This window comes from Lepus europaeus, chromosome X (assembly GCF_033115175.1).
Source record: "Lepus europaeus isolate LE1 chromosome X, mLepTim1.pri, whole genome shotgun sequence".
Lineage (NCBI taxonomy): Eukaryota > Metazoa > Chordata > Mammalia > Lagomorpha > Leporidae > Lepus > Lepus europaeus.
In genome coordinates, this window is record NC_084850.1 from 42,777,204 (window position 1) to 42,797,321 (window position 20,118).

The window sequence follows — 20,118 nt, forward strand, 5'->3', positions numbered from 1 at the left end:
TTTATGTGCTGATTTGGGGCTGGTTTGGTTGGAGTCTCCTCTGTTCTTCTACCATCTTCTCTTTCCCTGGGGTTTCCTGAGAGGATAAGCATAGAGGCCACCCACACCTTAATCTAGTTGCCCTAACAGGCAAGCACCTAGATTGTGTTGTTGAAATAAGCCTCTGGGTGAAGCGGGGTAACTAATAGTTGCTCTTCCCCACTCTCTGTCTGCTGTGGCACTTGGGTCTTGGCTTTCTAGCTCTTCAAAGAAGAATTCTCCCCCATGAAAGACGGAGTGAAGCTAGTGAATGATCTGGCCCACCAGCTCGCCATTTCAGATGTGCACCTGTCAATGGAGAACTCCCGGGCCCTGGAACAGATCAACAGCCGATGGAAACAGCTACAGGTAGAAGAGCAGTCTGCAGCGAGCTGTGAGAAGGCACCTCCATCTTACCACGCCTGTGGGGAGCTTGTCAGGCCCAGAGGAAATGGAGGGGTGTTGAAATGAGACTTAAAAGGGGAAAGAGAACAGAGCACATGGGACCAGGGAACAGGATCCTTTAAGCTATAAGAAAGGATTCAAATGAAGAAATGAGAAGGATTTGTCTAGATTTGGGCACTCAGGATAAACAGAGGTAGGGAAAGAGTGTTTGTGGCCTGGAATTAGGGATGGTCTTCTCTGACCCTTGGAAGTGCAGGGGGAGGCCTAGGAGTTAGGTGATGATGACAGGGGCTGCAACTGGACAAAAGCTAGTCTAAAGAGAGCTCATAGAGATTCTTGGAGGTGTCTGGGAATCCCACACTTAATACCTGTGATTAATCCACTGGTTTCCTATATTCTTTCCACAGGTGTCAGTTGGTGAGAGGCTTAAGCAGCTCCAGGATGCCCACCGGGACTTTGGGCCGGGGTCACAGCACTTTCTCTCCTGTATGTGAGCCAAACTGGACTTGTCCTAGCAGAACCTCGGCAACCTTCCAAGACAGTGTGCTGTCTCCCCCTGGAGTCCTGGTGGGAGCCCAGTATGCCTTGAAATCCAAGAAGCAGTGAGGATGAAGAAGTGTAGTGGTTAAAAGAATAGGTTCTTGAATCAGAGACCTGGGTCTGAGTCACAGTGCCTCACTTTGATAGCTGTGCAAGCTTGACAAAATAGCTTAGCCTTTCTGAACCTCAGTTTTCTCATCTGTAAAACAGGAAAAATGTTACCTAGCTCATCAGGTTATAGGGATTAAATGACTTTATTTGGTCAACAATATTTTATTGAGGGCCTACTATGGACCAGGTAGGTGTTGGGGTTGCATTAGTGAGCAAGACAGAAATCCTTAAACTTGGAAATGTTACATTCGGCAGGGAAGCCAGACCATAAGCAAATAAGTAAAAAAAAAAAAGTATAAGGCCAAATGGTGATGAGTGCTGTGGGAAGAATTAAAGCAGGGAACGAGTGGATAAGAAGTGTAGTACCTACGCAGAGGGACATTGCAATTTTTGAATAGTGGGGCGAGCAAAGCCTCACCAAGAGGGTGGCAACTGAACCTAAAGGAAGTGAAAGAATGAACTATGTGGAAAGTTGAAGGAAGTGCATACCAGGCAGAGGGAATAGCAACGTCTGGACTCTTTAGGCAAGGGCATGCTGGAGGAACAGCTAACAGACCTGTGTGAAAGAGAGCAAAGAGGGTAGAAGCAAGGGAAGACCCAAACATAGAGGATCTGGCAGGCAAAGGGAAGAATTTCGGATTTTATTCTGGATGGAATAGAGGATCTTTGGCTGGGTTGAGTCAAAGAGTGACACAATCTGACTTATGTTTCAACAGTGTTGACCATGACTGTTGGGGCCAAGAGCTGGAGCAGGGAGACCTGTTAGGAGGCACATTGCAGTAATCCAGGGAAGGGATTATGGTGGTCCAGACCAGAGGTAACAGTGGAGATGGTGAGAATACACAGGTAGAAAACTAGATAGGTACACAAAGCTTTGAGAATGGTATCTGGCACATGGTAGGAGCTTAACAAATGTTAACCACAGTTAGACTTACTGCTATAATAATCACTAACATGCAGACAGACCTGCAGAAGACTCTTGTTGTCACAATCACTGACATGCAGCTAGACCTTGCAGTGAGAAAGTTGGCCAGGTAACCTGAGCCTCTCTTGGAAGATGTGGAAAATAGACACTGGGAAGAGATAGGCATGAATTTCCCAAGTTCCTCATGAGAGAGGGAAATGGGTAGTGCCATTCCCTGCTGGCCCACAGGACTGAGGAACTTGACCACAGAAGGTGGGAGGGCTTAGAGTCCCAAGAAGAAAGTAGTGTCCACTTCATATCCACAGGAGCAATGCAGCTGCCTGCAGTCGAATGGCAGTCTGCTCGGGGAGAAAATTGGCAGGGTGGCCAAGGTCAGGTAATCTTCTTCATGCCCTTGCCACATATCTGATATCTTAGGGCATCCATGACAATGTCTTCCCCATCCCTGGCCCTAATGTCAGGTAGAGAAGTGTGTTCATTAAAAGTATTTTGGGGTCCACCCTCAGGATCTGTTAAGAGTCAGGCATCCCCTTTTGGGATTGAACCCCTGTTTGGGAAGATGCAGCAGGGCCTGAAGAGCATTAAAAGCCAACTCTCTTTCTCTTTCTTCTTTAACAGCCTCTGTCCAGGTTCCCTGGGAAAGAGCAATTTCACCCAATAAAGTTCCCTACTATATCAAGTGAGTTGCCATCTGAATCAGAAGCGGGTCAGTCACCTGCCCACCCTCTCCCTCGCCTGTCTTTTGACTGCCTGTCTCTGTCACTCCTTGTCTGTTGGGATTCCTCCATCGAGTCCAATTTTTCTTCTTCATCTTAAGGGCACAAGATTGTACCTGGGTAAAGATGAACCTTTGTGCTTTGGAATCTTCAGGGTTAACCATTGGATCCTGTTTCTTCTTGTATCCAACCTGTCAATGAGCGGTGCACACACACGTGTGTGTGGGGGTGGGTAGGGGAGTGAACCCTGGTGCTATTGATGGTTTTGTTTGTAGCCACCAGGCTCAGACCACATGCTGGGACCATCCCAAGATGACAGAGTTATACCAAACCCTAGGTAAGAATGTGGGGTTCCTGTATGGGTGGATGCCTATACAGCTGCCTTTGTCCTAGAATGTCCATTGATAGATGAATGCATAAAGAAAACATGGTGTTTGTATACAATGGGATACTATTCAACCTTGAAAAAGGAGATTCTGCCATTTGCAGCAACACAAATGAACCTGGAGGCCATGATGCAAAGTGAAATAATCCAGACATAGAAGGAGAGACACTACATGATATCACTTATGGGGAATCTTAAATAGTCAAACTTATGGAAGCTGAGGAGAGAATGGTGGTTGTCAGGGGCTGGAGGGAGGAGGGCACAGGAAGATATTAGTCAAAGGACACAGGTTGCATTATGCAGATGAGTAGCAATACTGGGTTGTATCCTTAAAAATTTGCTAAGATAGTAGACCTTATGTTTAGTGTTCCTATAAAACCAGTAACAAAGAGGCCAGGAGGAAACTTTTGGAGGTAATGGCTGCATTTACGGCATAGATGGTGGTGATGGTTTCAATGTATGTATATTTATCTCCAGACTCATCAAGTTTTATACATTAAATACCTCATATGTACAGAATTTCTTTTCGATATTCCAATAATACCTCAATAAGGTGGTTACAAAGTAAAAAAAGAATAGAGAGGAATCCCAACCAATTTGTCAGTGAGTGCCTCGTCCTTTCTCCCACAGCCTTCCTACCTTTCCCTCTATACCCTCCTCAGCAGGAGGCTCTACCTTTCCCCCTAGACCATCCTATCATCCCATTCAGGAATTATGCTTGTAGATGTGGAATCTGATCTGCTTTGAAACACACTGTGCAGGCTGTGATGAGAGTGACTGTTGTGTACCTTATCTTTGCCTATTAAGAAACACTCACCATTATGTTGCAAATTTTACCCATGTTCATGCATGTGACTATAATTCATACAGTTCCATTGCTGTAGAGTGATCCATTGTGTATCATACAGTTTCTTTAACCATTTTACTATTGAGTTTCTAGTTTGGAGCTAATAACAGTGTTTGTTAGTTTATTAAAATGGAAGAGTGTTTGTACATGTCTTCTAGTACATCCATACGAGGGTTTCTCCAGGGCATGTTTTTCAGTCTGCAAGTCCTAACATTGTGTCAGTGCATGCGACAAGCAGTTTGAAAAATGGTAACAGACTAGGAAATATTAGCACGCAGCAGATCCTTAGTAAGAGTTATATTTGATATTAATTTCCTACTTTTCCTTTGTCAAATGGACTAAAGAATTGCTTCCGGAAATGTTTGATTCAGTTGTTTACACATGCATACATATGTGTATGTATACTGAATCATAAAATGAATTTCTTACCATGAATTCTGGTCAAAGAATGCTTGTAAATCACTGTTCTGGGATATGTAAGCTGGCTGGGTGGTAGACTCCATGATTATCCCCTTTTTCTAGGCAATATTAAGTTGTTTTCCAAGGTGATTTTATCAGTTCCCACTTCCACCAGCAATTCTCATTCATCCGCATCCTTGCTGACACTTGCTATTGTCAGACTTCTATTTTTTGCCAACCTGGTGGGTGTAAAATAATATCTCATTGTGGTTTTAACTTGCATTTCCCTGATCTGAGTGGGTCTCTTTCCATTCTTTGCAGCTGATCTGAACAACATTAAGTTCTCAGCTTATCGCACTGCCATGAAGCTCCGCAGAGTCCAGAAGGCCCTGCGCTGTATGTCTCCCGTGGCACTTGCCTATGGCCTTCACCCCCTCCTCCTGTTCCTCATTTGTCTGCTCTTTCCCACTTTCATCCCACTTGGCCAGGGTTATCCATTGGCTTGGTGAGGACTCTCCAAAGGTTGGGCTATGCCAGCTGTGCACCACATTTGCTCTTTCCAGGGCCCTTCCACTCTCTCCAAGCTCCATACTTGGTTCCAAGGGAACTTCACAGCTCTCCTCCTCCTTGTCCCTTTTCCCCTGCCCAACATGGTTAATTAAGCAACTGCTTTGTGGCAAAAAGTACTCCAGCCCATGGGTTGCTATCTTGAGGTTATTGGATGCAGCCCCAGAACAATTGAGGCCAATGCCAGTGGTTGGGAGACAGTGTGGCTGCAGATATCACGTGCCCTCTGGCCTTTCTCAGGGACACTGTGCATTCACGCTTCCTGGCCCAGGCTGATCGAGCACTGGGGGTAATTAAAATGCCACATCTGCCCAGCCATACCTGTGCCTTCACAGCTGGCATCTCAGTTCTCAGAAGAAGGTTCATGGACTAGTCTATTTGTAGCTGAAACTTGTATAAAGACAGAGAAACTTAAATGGGATCTGATCTCTTGGGAATTAATACAACATAGGAGGTGAGTTTACTCATATCCCCCTCCATCCCCATCTCCTTAAAACAGATGTCAAAGAATATATGGGCATAGAAAACATGTCGGATTAATTTAGGGGATCCTTTGCTGCCTTTTCCCTGCTTGGGATGAATAAGCTTGTATCATAGTTGCAAACGATTAGTCTGGAGATTAATGCTGGTGGCCTTATCTCCTTATCTAATCCCTGGGCTTCTGCTTTGGGCTATATTTTCCCCTTTTTCCTTTCCTTTGTAGTGGACCTGGTAACTTTAACCACAGCCCTGGAGATCTTCAATGAGCATGACCTGCAGGCCAGCGAGCATGTCATGGACGTGGTGGAGGTCATTCACTGCCTGACTGCCTTATATGAACGGTTGGAAGAGGAAAGAGGCATTCTGGTCAATGTGCCACTCTGTGTGGACATGAGCCTCAACTGGCTCCTCAATGTTTTTGATAGGTAAAGGCCTTTAGCTCTGACAGCCTCCAGGGTGAAATTCAATGGGGACATCTCAAGTGGGCAGAGTGGGAAGGGGCTGTTCCCATGGTGGACTTGAACCCAACTAAGCTTAAGGCACAGTAGGCACAGAGCCTTGTTGGGGTCAACTTGGTGAGGAAGATGACTGCCAAGATGTTAACCCTTTGTATATGCTCATACTCTCAGACTCTTCTCTTAAACCTAGTGGTCGGAGTGGAAAGATGCGGGCATTGTCCTTTAAGACTGGCATCGCATGCCTGTGTGGCACGGAAGTGAAGGAAAAACTTCAGTGTGAGTACAACTCCGAAGTCTGGAGTGGTGTTGGGTGGAGGGAGAGGTGTTGCAAGGAGGAGGAGGGATGTAAGATGAGCAGAAGGTAGGTCTTCTGATACAGCAGAGGGCTACTCGGGCTACCTTGAGATGCTTCGTTGTCCAGGATATTGCAAAGGACACATGGTAGCTAAAGGCCAAGGAGGGGCCAAAGGCCTGATAATTTTCCCAGTGTCTCTCCGAGGGTTTGGTTTCTTCTCTTGGTACTTAGCTGGGATCTGCACTGGCATCTTAGGGTATCCAGGGTCCAGACTTTCTAGTTCAATTCCCTTGTGCCCTATCAGACTTAGTCTTTCCCTAGTCTGAAGCTCAAGCCATGTCTCATTCTCCTGGAGACTTCTCTTGTCCACTACACCTGGGGTGCAACAATCCTCTTCATCTACGAAGGGGTTTTGAACTCTGGTTTTGAACCTCGCTGGTTGATAGGACCTTCGCTTTCCCCTCTATCTGCATCTTATTTTCCACATGTTAAATTTTTTTTGTTGGGGGTAGCAGTGTGTGTGGTTGCATCCTAATGTGTGCTGACTACTCTGCTACGTGGGGTGAACACCAGTAGTTTAAACTAGACACGGTCCCTACTTCAGGTGGTTGATGGACCAGAGCAGGAGACAGAAGTAGAGAGAAAGTGCTTTGTAAGAAATACTAATGAGGGCCAGTGCCGCGGCTCACTAGGCTAATCCTCTGCCTGTGGCGCTGGTACTCCCGGTTCTAGTCCCGGTTGGGGTGCCGGTTCTGTCCTGGTTGCTCCTCTTCCAGTCCAGCTCTCTGCTGTGGCCCAGGAAGGCAGAGGAGGATGGCCCAAGTGCTTGGGCCCTGTACCCACATGGGAGACCAGGAGGAAGCGCCTGGCTCCTGGCTTCGGATCGGTGCAGCATCAGCCGTGGCAGCCATTTGGGGGGTGAACCAACAGAAGGAAGACCTTTCTCTCCGTCTCTCTCTCTCTCACTGTCTAACTCTGCCTGTCGAAAGAAAGAAAGAAAGGAAGGAAGGAAGGAAGGAAGGAAGGAAGGAAGGAAGGAAGGAAGGAAGGAAGAAAAGGAAATACTAGTGAAAAGAACCCGAATGGCAAACAATGTGTGCTGCATCTGAAGAGAAATCCCAGTGGGCTGGGAAAACTTTCCAGGGGCAGGACCTTTCCCATGTTGACTGCTATGATACTGTGTATCTCACCCAACGTTCCTCTGAGATGGAGTGGACCATGACTGCTGAGCCTCAGTTGCAAGTAAGGAGCCTGCAGCACAGAGCATCATGACTTGCTCAAGGTTCTCTGGGTAGTCAATAATGGGTCCATGACCCAAACCCAAGCTGTCTGTCTTCTACATCTGTGTGTTGTCTAGGTCTTAGGTGAAGGCTGACCTGGCCAGTGACCTCTGGAAGAGGTGTACTAAGGTTGGATAGGGATAGAGGAGATCCTAAAAGGGCCAATACACCCTCTATTGAAATGTAAGTACCATAGTCTATTTCCCAACCACTTGGAGATAAGTTTTAGATGATTACATGCTTTGAACTGGCTCCTCTTTTTGGCTTATCCATGCCAGTGTTTCTTTCCATTTGTGTGGGTGATTGAGAGACTACTGCAGTATCAGACTACACGAGCCACACGAACACAGAAGGGTGTGGCAGCCCAACTCGGGGGCATGCTCAGGTGCCCTGAGCCCACACTCCTCATCTTGCTTCTTGAGGAATTTGTCTTCCCAGCAGTGTCACTTCTGTGTCTGGCACTGCTTTTACACCTCTCTCTCTCTCCCTCCTCTCTCCTCTCCTCTTTCCTCTTTCCTCTTTCCTCTCTCCCTGATGCCCTGTTTCTGTCTTTTTCTCTCTGAACTCAGACAATGCTCTTGTGAGTACTGGGCTTCTGGAAGTTCAGGGATGAATGTCCATGTATTTCAGTTTCAAATGTCATCACATCAGTCTGTGTGCTCTTTCCCTGTCTCCCCCTCTCTGTTCTTTCTCCTCACACCATTCTGGCCATTCCTGCATGGGGGTTGGCCATTCTTCATGGTGCGGCTGGCAGACCTCTTCAGCCAAGTGGCCAACTCAGGCAGCCAGTGTGACCAGCGCCACCTCGGTGTCCTGCTTCATGAGGCCATTCAGGTGCCCCGCCAGCTGGGTGAAGTGGCGGCCTTTGGAGGCAGCAATGTGGAGCCCAGCGTCCGTAGTTGCTTCCGTTTTGTGAGTATGGAACTGCAGGGAGGGAGGGGGGCGATGGGCTATGCTTTTGATCTGGAGTGCTCAGATACAAGGGTGTCTGTTGGGGTGGGGCAACAGGCTAAAGGGTTCTCTGGGCTCTAGGATCAGAGTCCTGTTGGGGAGGGTGCCAGTGCCACTACAACAGAGCAGAACTTGGACACCTCTGGAGAACAGGCCACCACAGGTCCTGCTGGTCCCTCTGCTTCTCTGAGGGCGGTCATTCTAGGGTCAAGAAACACTGGGCCTCAGTCATTCTCACTGGTCTTCCTGTTTCTGTAGAGCACTGGGAAGCCAGTCATTGAAGCGTCCCAGTTCCTGGAGTGGGTCAACTTGGAGCCGCAGTCCATGGTGTGGCTGGCTGTTCTGCATCGGGTCACCATTGCCGAGCAAGTGAAGCATCAGACCAAGTGCTCTATCTGCAGGCAGTGCCCCATCAAGGGGTTCAGGTAAGGAAAACAATACTTGCTGGGATGACAACAATCGGAAATAGTCATGTGAAATAGGAATCAGCTATTGCAAAACAGTGCATTGCATCATTATTACATCATGATAGCTAATCTATCAGGCATTATTTTATCTTGTTATAATTCTGTTGCAGAATGTTTAACTTTGGAAAACATTAGAAATGATGAAATGCTGTATTTTATTAGTTGCTCTATGAAGTTTGCAGATTCACAAAAACATGCTGTGAATACTCTAAGAATACCTGTGTAACAAAGTGGTGAGTCAGCAAATGGTTCACAATGGACTCTCCAGAAAGAAAAAAGAAAACCTGATTGGTTGCATTTGCTGATTTCCATGATGGAAATGCTCCCACAGTGGCTGATGTCACCCACAGGAGTTCTCTGAGCAGAGTTGGGAAGATATTGTGCAGTCACATACTGTTTATAGGATTTCCACCATGCAGATACAGGTTGAGCAGCCTGGATCCAAAAATCCCTAATCCACAGGAATGCCCAGCTGGCAGAGTCTATGCCAATATGTCAAAATCTGAAAAATTCCCAAATGTGAACATTTTGGGTAAGGGATACCCTACCAGTGCAATGGATGTAAACACCCTCAAAAGCATAGCCAATAGTAATTAGGAAATGGCAAGTTTTGATTGTGTATTACTTTAGTTTTTAATATTATTTACTTGTGAGTTTATATAAGTTAATTTTTTTAATACTGGCTGTATTTAACAACTTAAAAAAACCCTGAAATTTTAGCAGCTTATTCTTGTGGGCTGCTATTAAGCTGTCTCCAACACAACACATTGTATACTCACAACCTAGCTTAAGGCAGAAAGCATTCTTCCAATACATTTAATGTAGCTTTAGTTTCCCTTCGTCCTCCGCAAGGTAACCACTATCCTGAATTTGGCTTTCATCACAAAACACTCCACATTTTAACTTTTTAAAGCACTAACACACTACTCTCCTTACAACCACCCTGCTTTTATGTTTTTAAAGATTTATTTATTTTACTTGAAAGAGTTACACACAGAGAGAAGGAGAGGCGGAGAGAGGGAGAGAGAGAGAGAGAGAGAGAGAGAGAGAGAGAGAGAGAGAGAGGTCTTCCATCCGCTGGTTCACTCCCAATTGGCCGCAATGACTGGAGCTGTGCCAATCTGAAGATCTGAAGCCAGGAGCCAGGAGCTTCCTCTGGGTCTCCCACGTGGGTGCAGGAGCCCAAGCACTTGGGACATCTTTTATTGCTTTCCCAGGCCATAGCAGAGAGCTGGATGGGAAGTGGAGCAGCTGGGTCTTGAACTGGTGCCCATATGGGATGCCGGCTCTGCAGGTGGCAGCTTTACCCGCTACACCACAATGCTGGCCCCCCAACCCTGCTTTTTTTAAAAAAAAATTTTTTTAATTAATTTATGAAACTTGCACATTTTTGTGGGGCACAGAGCATTATATCAATACATGTCTACAGGCTAGACTGATCCAATCAGGTAGCTAGCATTTCCTTTTTCTTTATGTTTGGAGCCTATCAGCTTCTGTCTTCCAGTTCTTCATACAGTACACAATCCATTATTGTGAACTGTAGTTGCTCCAGTGTGCTGTGGAACACTAGAACTTGTTAATTCTCTCTAACTCTGTTTTGGTACCCATTATTCAGTTTCCCTCTATCTCTTCTGCCCTGCTCTATTCTCCCACCTCACCCTGCTTTCTATAAGATGAGCAAACAAGGCACAGAGGTGGAGTGTAACTTGCCCAAGGTCAAGGTAGATCCACGACTAGATATTGGATCATGTGACTCCTGTAAGTCGAGGCATCTCATTCTTCTGCATCTGGACAGTTCAGCTGGGCTTTGGAAATGGATTTGAAAAGCTATTCTGTGTTCTGCAATAATAGACTTACCATAAATAACCTTTGAAAGTGACTTTTAGCCAACTTACCCAAAGCTAGTAGAATAAGTTGCTTTCGTAGAACAAATGTAACTTTAACTTATGTGTTGGTCCCTCGGAGACTAGGCCTTGTGGGGATATCCATTTTTAGAAAGTTACTAGATACAATGAGATGTTTACCCCTGCTACCCCACACCACACTTTTTTTTTTTTAAAGTAGTGAGACTTCTTGAGATTCTGAGCTTGTGACAGCCAGGAGACTTATGGCCTCTAGAGTAAGGCTATTTGTATGTGGGAGGACTCAGCAAGTGCTGTATATAAGAGGCTGAACATGTTATGGCTCCAGGTGTCAACCCCTCCTAAGGTTGGCCTACATTTGGATGTTAATGGAACTGGTGTGGGGGGGGTGGTCACTGTGGCCCATTGGATTCTGTTTCCTACTGCCTGTCCTCTCCCCAAGGTACCGGAGTCTGAAACAATTTAACGTGGACATCTGCCAGACCTGCTTCTTGACTGGCAGGGCCAGCAAAGGCCATAAACTCCACTACCCCATCATGGAGTACTACACACCGGTACGGGGCCTCCGGGCAGGCCAGGGGCGGAGGGGACGCAGCTCCAGTGGCGGGCCCAAGTCCTCTCAGCCATTTGTAAGGCACTCGCTGTTTTACTGCAGGGAAAAGTTTTGGGAAAAAGAGACAGCAAGGCACGTCTGGGTGACTCACCTTCGAGGGCTCCCTTGGGATCTTCCTGGCTCGCTTTCTGTAACGCCCATGGGTTACCCAGTCATTGCCTGCTACTTTGCCAGAGTTTCTACCCTCTCTAGTCCGTAGTGAAGTTTGTGCTCAAAGGAGGGATTCAGTCCTTGAGGGAAAAAAAAAATAACGTGCTTCACCGGGTTCCCCAAATTCCACTTGGTTTTCCCTGGAAACTGTGCCCTTCCCAGCCACCCAAGTGAGCATCCTTGAACTCCAGCCACAGAATCGCTCCTGTGCTGGGTTCAAGACCTACAGCTGCACACTTAGCATCCCCTGCTGACTGTGCTCCCTCGCTGTCGTGATCCCTTTATGTCCCCACAGATTCTCCCAGAGCCCCAAGCATGTCCCCAGCTCCCTGCCATTCTCTCCCTCACTCTCCCTCCCCATCTGTCAGCCCGTTTCCCCACAGCCCATCTTTCCAAGCAGTCATCTCTTCTCTAAATGCTGTTATCCCAGAAATGCCTGTGGCCCAGTGGGAGCAGGGACACCCTCTTTTCCTCTTCATTTATTATCATTTTACAGCAAAATCAAACCCAGAAAACTGGCTGGAGAGAGTGGGCTGATAATCCTCTGCCTCTGGCTCATCCTCCCCACCCCTAGGCTTGTAGAAAAGATATTTTTAAAATTAACGAACGTATGCACGTTGTAAAAGGTTCAAATGACATAAGATAGAGGTGTTTAAAGTATGCAATGGAAGCCACCCCCTCTCCTCGCTGTGACCCCTTACCCTTCCAGTCCAACTTCCCAGCGGCAACCCGTGTTCCCAGTTTGCCGTGTAGCCTTGTAGCCCTTTTTCTAGATGCAGGGTGTAGTAGGCATGAATGAAAGTAGATGACCACAGCTTACCAGCATGTCTGGAAGCCATTAGGATGAGTCCCTCTGCCCTGTCTCCCCCCAGACCACATCCAGTGAGAACATGAGGGACTTTGCGACAACCTTAAAGAACAAATTCCGCTCAAAGCATTATTTCAGCAAACACCCTCAGCGAGGTTATCTGCCTGTGCAATCAGTGCTGGAGGCTGACTACAGTGAGACGTGAGTACCAGTGGCTGAGCAGGGCCTGCGGGCAGCCTCCAGGAGCCTGGGGTGCGTGCTGTGCAAGGCTCAGTCCCCGCCCCACCCCCATGGGCTAGGGGAGCATTCCCAGGGAAATCCCACTCACGGCGGGGCAGCTCAGCCTGGGCCTGACCGGGACTCTGGCTTGCGAAGTAGATTCGAATCCAGTCCTGTCTTCGATTTTCCTCAGCTCTCGTCCATCTCCATAATGCGGGGAGCGGGGTGAGGAAACAGGCCGCCCAGCTGCCCCATCTTTAGTCCTCTGAGCCTCGGCTGCTTTCTTCTAGGCCGGCTTCTTCCCCCATGTTGCCGCATGCTGACACGCACTCTCGCATCGAGCATTTTGCCAGCAGGTACCAGCGGGTTTGCTGGGGGGGGGGGGGGGGGTGTAGGAAGTGCAAGGGGAAGAGGTTTTCAGCCAGGCAAGGTGGATGGAGTCAGAGCTAGGGGGTGTATGTAGTGGGGTGAGCAGCTGACAGCCAGGTCCCACACTTCGGGTGGTCGGGGCAGCGCCCAAAGCCACTGAGCCTGCTATTGTGAGATTAGCGCGCAGGCCCCACATCCTGTTTCCCCTCTTGTTTCTGCTCTTTCTTCCCAGGCTGGCCGAGATGGAAAGTCAGAATTGCTCCTTCTTTAATGATAGCCTGTCCCCAGATGACAGCATGTGAGTTTCCCCAGCTGCTCCTTCTCCAGAAAGAACTCTGCTTGGGTTCCTCTGCCACTCCTGGGGAAGGTGTAGCCTCAAGGCCATGGGCAGTGAGTGTGGTGGTTAAGGTTGTTGACTCCATGGCCGGTGCCACCGTAGCTCACTAGGCTAATCCTCCGCCTGCAGCGCCAGCACACCAGGTTCTAGTCCCGGTTGGGGCGCCGGATTCTGTCCCGGTTTTTCCTTTTCCAGTCCAGCTCTCTGCTGTGGCCCAGGAGAGCAGTGGAGGAAGGCCCAAGTCCTTGGGCCCTGCACCCGCATGGGAGACCAGGAGAAGCACCTGGCTCCTGGCTTTGGATCAGCGTGGTGCGCTGGCCGCAGTGCGCCGCCAGAGCGGCCATTGCGGGGTGAACCAATGGCAAAAGGAAGACCTTTCTCTCTGTCTCTCTCTCTCTCACTGTCCACTCTGCCTGTCAAAAAAAAAAAAAGTCGTTGACTCCCTAAGGATGGAAAGCTGCTTCCTGCACGCAGTGTTTGATAAGAGAAGCCATCTTCCCTCTATCAACTGTGCTGGGGAATGGACGATGTGCTGTCTCCCTACCATCTGCTCAGGTTCCGTCCTCTTGCAAGATCCTAGCCTGCTGTACCTAGCTTTGAGGGAAGAAGAAAATTCCCTCATCTAATATTGCAGAAAGGAACGAATATCTTGTTCTCTGCACGCCACAATCCTATCTAGTGCTACACTAACCTGGGACACATCAGGGACTTGACCGAAGTGTGACCAAAAAGTCTTCCTGAGCTGCAGCCCAGAGAAGGGGCCCTGTGTCTCTGAGGAGGTCCCTGGAGCCCTCAGAGGGCCTGGGAGCCACTAGCTACAGGGATCGACCTGACCCTGGCTGGGAATCAGATCACCCTGGAGGGCAAGGAAGCAAGAAGGGACAGTGTGTATGTCGGTGTGTGTGTGTGTGTGTGTGTGTCGTGGGAGGTGGGGGAGGGAACAGCTCAGAAAAGGGACGTGATTTGCTCCTTGTTTCTCCAGGAGCTCCAGAATCCTGAAAACATTCTCTCCTAGAATCCCCAACCACAGTCCCTGCCCTCTTTGAACACTGTCACCCCTCTCAAGCCTGACTGTGTGGCCCTTCCCTCTGTCTGTGACTCGGAAGTAAATGTTTCAGTGTGCATCTCCCAGGTCCTGGGCTGGGAGCTAACTCATGCCCTAAGCCGTTTCTCTGTTCAACACCTGACCACTTCGTTTCCTCCCCCCATACATGCAGAGACGAAGACCAGTACCTGCTGCGGCACTCCAGCCCCATCACAGACCGGGAGCCAGCCTTTGGACCACAGGCTCCGTGCAGCATGGCCACAGAAAGCAAGGGGGAGCTAGAGAAGATCCTGGCCCACTTAGAAGATGAGAACCGGTGGGTGTGATGGTGGTGAAAGTCTGTGTGGGCTCTAGAGACAGGTGGCTTGAGTGTAAGTCCTGGCACTTCCACATTTTAACTGCGTGACCTTTAATGACTTGCCTATATCCTGTGAACCTCCATTTCCTCAATCTGTAAAATGAGGATGTGGTCATCGTGCTCACCTCCTAGGGTCACTCGTGGAGATCAAGTGACGTCACTTATATAATGTGTTAGCCCTGTGGCTAACACTGGCTTATAGTAAGGGTTCAATACATGCTAGTTATTGTAATGATTATTTGAATCCTTTTAATTTAACTTAAAATTTCCCGAGTACCAATTAGATGCAAGCACAAAGAACACAGAAAACAGCACGGCATATCCATGCCCTCCAAGAACTTTCAGTGTTGGAAGTGAAAGAGATACTTATCACCTCGGGAGAGTGTTCCAGACAGTGAGGACACTCCCCAGAGTGTCTGGGGAGTGCACGAGACAAGGTGAAGAAGATTACAGGGGTGGCATTTGTCTCCATGAAGGAGAGGTGGCAGCAGGGGCCTGAGGCAGGCCCAAGCCACTTTGGGGACAGAAAGTAGACACCATAGCACGCCATAGCACCCTTCACAGCAGCACTGCTTCATTGTTAGTGTGCATATGGGTCATTTGGGGAGCTTGGTTAAATACACATTGTGATTCGCAGGTCTGGGGATGCTTGAACTTCTGCATCTCCAACCAGCTCTTGGGGAATGCCTAGGCTTCCAGTTTATACACCACACCTGGAGTAGCAAGTCTTTAGCACAATGCCACTCAGAGTGTGGAATGCACACCAGGGCCAGCCTGTCTCCAGTCGAGGACAAAATAAGCACAGGGATAGATAAGTTTAATCAACTTTAGACAAGTTTCTAGCAATTTGCTATTGCCATGAGATCCAAGCATGTAATTACTCAAATTGTCACGCTGAATAGGGTAGAGACCAATGTAAGTGTTGTTGAATTTGTGTGGATAGATGCAAGTGGTGTGAGCTGGGGACTAGTCATGAACATTAGGGTCACATATTGGTCCACAGGTCAGTGAGCCCCACCCCCTATGCTTTCTTACCACAAATAGTTGAGAAGTGCTGTATTAGAGCAGCAGTGGACAGGCTCTGGCCAAGTGCTGGGCAGACAAGAATTCTGTTCTGTGGCCAAACAATAAAACAGTGATACGCCTCCAAGTAGGCCATGTCTTTGGAATTCTGTTCCCGTGATGCCCCAGCAAGGATGCTCAAAGTGGGCCAAGAAGGAGGGTCATGGGGAGAAGACACAAGATAAGTGATCTCTTGTTTATGTTACATCTCCCCCCCCCCCCCGAATCTGAAAATCTGGAAGTGGAGCAGGTGAGTCAGTGGCCACTTTATTATTTATTATAATAAATATATTTATCTTTATATTTATTTATCCGCCTTTATTTGCGGATGATGTTTCTGTGTGATTTGAAGGTCAAGATTAATCCCTGAGGCAGCAGATGCAAGCCCTGAGACATTTCTTATGTGAAATGTCAGCTCTCCCTGCTCTGAGGTCTTGGGATGGCAGAGTAAATGACACAGGTCCTGGAGAGGAAGAGTACAGCTAGGGCTGGGCTGGCTTGGGAGCGGAGGGCCCAGGAGTGCTCCCTCCCGGCTATGAGGCCACATCTGGGACAGGTCTTGGCTTCCCTGTCCTTGGCAGGATTCTCCAGGGAGAACTGAGGCGCCTGAAGTGGCAGCACGAGGAGGCGGCTGAGGCCCCCATGCTGACGGAGGCCTCCGCTGACGCCGCACAGGACCACCGCAACGAGGAGCTTCTGGCTGAGGCCAGGATCCTTCGGCAGCACAAGAGCCGCTTGGAGACACGCATGCAGATCCTGGAAGACCACAACAAGCAGCTGGAGTCACAGCTGCAGCGCTTGAGGGAGCTGCTCCTACAGGTGCGGCTGCGGACCCCAAGATGTGGCTCGGAGCTGGGGAGCGGGGCAGCACTAGGGAGGGAGGAGTTCCTTGGCAGGGACTGACATGTGACTTCCGCAAGACAGTTGCTGTGGCCATTGGGGAGGGACGGGAAAAATGGTGCTGGTGGGATCCATCCTTAGCCAGTTCTCGTCCATGGCCCACTGTGTCGCTGTCCAGCCACCGTGGTGCTGGTGGCAGATGGAGGGCTTCTGTAGGATCACTTCTTCACAACTTGTTGGGACCCTGTATTAAAAGAACAAACTTCAAAACCTACCCAAGGCATTGATTTTCTCACTCTAGTGTTGCCTAGAAACAAACGTGTTTGGCAAGAGAAAGATTGTTCCTTTATGATGAAGGGATCTCTTGTTATTTTTTGTTTCTGAGAGGTAGCCTGTGTGATGTAATGTAACTCTGGAATCAGGTAGCCCTGGCCTTGAACATGGCTCTGCCAGTTAGAGGCTGAGTGGTGTTAGGAAAGCTACCTAACTCCACTAAACCTCGTTTTCTTCATCTGTAAAGCAAGAATAATAATAGTCCCACTTCACCGAACTGTGGTGAATATAAAATGAAATGACGCGCTCACAGAATTTAGCACAATTCCAGGCATTGTAGTACACAGTTTGTGAAGGTGACCTATTGTGGTTATGATATGTAACAGGCAACAGCAATCCCGTGCTTCTTCCCCAGATCCTCCCTGAGATGGCCTCATAATTCATCCTTGGAGAATTCTAACATATCATGAACTGAGGATTAGGGGCGAAACTCTGTTTCCAGAGAACACTGGGTTGTAAAGAGCTTAATTGTAGCCCAAATGACAAGAGCCTTTTAGGCATGTTGCCATCCTTATAAGAACTGTGAGCCTTTGCCAAACAGAAGGTAATTGGTAACTGATACTCTAAGAAGATTTCTAAAAGAGAGAGCCACTCTTTGGGAGACTACCAAAAGCTTCTTTTAAAGCCAAGGGCAAAAGGATGAGCATGAGGTCTCTAAGGTTCTATCTAAGCTCAGGAGTCTGTCAAAGTGAGGTCAGGAAGGCAAAGCCACTTAAATCATGCTTTACCTCTTGCTAGCCACCTACCGAATCAGATGGCAATGGCTCTGCAGGTTCGTCTCTAGCTTCCTCTCCGCAACAGTCAGAAGGCAGTCACCCCCAGGACAAGGGACAGACAACTCCAGACACTGAGGCTGCAGGTGAGTTCCCTGCCCCTTCCTTCCAGGCTTCTCTCGCCCAAGATTTCCTGCCCAAAGACTAGGACTGGGACTGGTTTGTCCTCATGTTTTGGGCTTGTGGGTAGGCACAATTGACTTATTGATGAATTCATCCATATATTTATTCTACCAATGTGTATTGAGTGCCTCCTACATACCAGGCACTGTGCTAGGAAGACACAGTGCTATGGGTCTGCCCTTCAGCTGGCTGCATCCTCCCATGGCCCCTTTACCTCATAAAGGAGTCACTAGTTCTCTTCCCAAATCTCTCTTCTCCAACTCAGATGATGTGGGGTCAAAGAGCCAGGATGTCAGCCTGTGCTTGGAAGACATCATGGAGAAACTCCGCCACGCCTTCCCCAGTGTGCGAAGCTCTGATATGACTGCCAACACCCTGCTGGCCTCTTGATGGAGCCAGATCCTCATCCTGTAATCCACAGTCCTCTTCTGGTTCCAGTCAATGCCTTCCCTCAGACTTTACCCAACCTTTCCAGCTCCCACTGGCCCCATATTCCTCAATCAGAGTTATTTGGGCTCCGCACAGCAGCAGAGATCTGGTGGTATGTTAAGTGTGTGTGGGAGACCCAGGGAAGCGGGGAGGCATGATTCCTCTCACTCTAGAAATGTGCCCCTTGATCCTCAAGTTTGAGACATGTCCTTTAAGTACTCCTCTGTTGCAGCCCAGGCAGATGGCACTTGGCCACTCCCATGGGAAGCAGAGAAGCTGCCTTGTATAGTTAAGGCAATGTCCATAGAATTATGCACAGGGAGAAGTCTAATGACCCCAAGCTTCCAACATTATGAATCCGTGGGGGTTAGTCCTACTCTCTGGCCTAACTCAAGGAGGCAAAAGGGTATTCCTGAGACACATCCTTCCCAAAGTGCCCCTGAAGAAGTCTAGGCAATGTGTTCTATCACTTCCACTCCAGGGCATAGATCTAGCCCTCCTAATGCTACCTAGATATTGTTTCCTCCTCAAATATCTTCACTTCTTTCTGCCTCAGTCCTTGGTAGGTGTTACTCAAGGGGACAACTATTGATTATAGTTCCCACTTTCATATTACGTCTGGAAACATTAAAGAAATACTTATGGGTTTAGATACTTTTCCCCTGATCCTTCTCTTTCTTGAAGTCCTCAGCATCATGAAAGATCTGCTGAGTTGCTCTGGACACCCAGATAAAACCACCCTTTGTTCCTCTGAGTCTGCCCTCACAGACTGGGAGAAGAACAGCAGCTTGCTTGGCAAGGGAGGGAGGGGTCTTGCTTTCCTGATATCAGGAAGGGGAAGCCACCCTCTAGCCTCAAAGGACAGGAGAGCCCAACACCCTTCCAGTCTGTGACCCTCCTGACTCTCAGGCTCAATCAGGTGAGGTGGCTGATTGCCCCAGCTAATCATCAGACAGGTACACCTGGCCAGCCCAAGTGGCAGCCCCTTGCAGGAAGCTGCTGGCCACAAACCAGGAAGCTGGCCACTTTCTACCCAGACAACAGCAAGGTCTTCCTGCACATAAACTTGATCTTTCTAACTCTGGAAGGTTAACTCCATCTTCAAACTGAACTAACTCTTCCTAGGTAACATATACCATGACCCCTTCATCTTCAGCTCCAGAACCCGTGCAGAGTTGACAATGGGGGGTGGTGGAGTGGGCTTGGGAACTTTGAACAGAGTCAGAGTCCACTTAGGCAGCCTCTATCATGAGGAGCTTGCCCCCTCCAGAGCCCAGCAGTCAACTTCATTTGCCTAAGTTTATATACATACATATCTACATATCTACTGTCCATCAGTGCTCTCCTGGCCTCACTCACACATTAAATTCTAATACCTCTTGAAGTATTAATGTTCTGTCTTGCTCTTTGTTAGCCCCAGTCTCTGGTTGGCAAGATAGATGTATTCTGGCTGCTCTCTAAGATGTCTCTGTCCATTGATGTTTGGGGTGGGCTGTCCTTAAGACCAAAGCAACAGACACCTGTGGCCACAGGTGACTCTAACAGGAAGAAGCACTCTGTTCTCTACTCTCATTCCAAACCTTGTTCCCTTGAGACCTGGGCCTTGGGTGCGTTTTCCTGGGCTTCCTTAAACCATGATTCAGGTGCCAAAATAGAGCAGATCTAACTTCAACTCACCCCACACAGAAAAGAAAGAACAAAGAGGCTTTGCCAAGCTAAGACACAGAGTACATCCTCTTGCCCCTTCCAATTCCTAAGGTCTGGCTCAGGTCCTTCAAGAAAGCAGCAGTTGCTACTAAGACCAGGAGGGAGGGAGGCAGTTGGACTGTTGTGTTACAATTAAGCACTGGGCCAACTGCTGGGAACCTAGATTGATTGGCTACATGAGAGAGAAAGTGGTGGCTTGGGTCCAGAAATCTAGGACTGCCTTCTTTTTCACTAAGCCACAGGCTC

The 20,118-nt window shown here is 48.4% G+C and overlaps 1 protein-coding gene across 4 annotated transcripts in view; it reads left to right on the forward strand.

Moving 5' to 3' along the window:
• DRP2 (dystrophin related protein 2) overlaps positions 1-20,118 on the forward strand; it is a 44,055-nt gene extending 23,937 nt beyond the window's left edge. The window contains exons 7-23 of one of the 4 annotated variants that reach the window (XR_009865039.1): positions 241-387; positions 831-909; positions 2,618-2,678; positions 2,991-3,052; positions 4,668-4,742; positions 5,617-5,818; positions 6,042-6,127; positions 8,181-8,338; positions 8,636-8,802; positions 11,149-11,260; positions 12,342-12,478; positions 12,787-12,852; positions 13,098-13,163; positions 14,420-14,563; positions 16,249-16,486; positions 17,613-17,699; positions 18,002-18,012. Coding sequence is in view for 3 of the 4 variants with exons in the window: in XM_062183790.1 (XP_062039774.1) it covers positions 241-387; positions 831-909; positions 2,618-2,678; positions 2,991-3,052; positions 4,668-4,742; positions 5,617-5,818; positions 6,042-6,127; positions 8,181-8,338; positions 8,636-8,802; positions 11,149-11,260; positions 12,342-12,478; positions 12,787-12,852; positions 13,098-13,163; positions 14,420-14,563; positions 16,249-16,486; positions 17,579-17,699; positions 18,002-18,126 (2,046 nt within the window). In the remaining variant the exon portion in view is untranslated. Of the gene's footprint in view, positions 1-240; positions 388-830; positions 910-2,617; positions 2,679-2,990; positions 3,053-4,667; positions 4,743-5,616; positions 5,819-6,041; positions 6,128-8,180; positions 8,339-8,635; positions 8,803-11,148; positions 11,261-12,341; positions 12,479-12,786; positions 12,853-13,097; positions 13,164-14,419; positions 14,564-16,248; positions 16,487-17,578; positions 17,700-18,001 lie in introns of all 4 variants that reach the window. The other 3 variants (XM_062183790.1, XM_062183791.1, XM_062183793.1) reach the window with 3 other exon arrangements.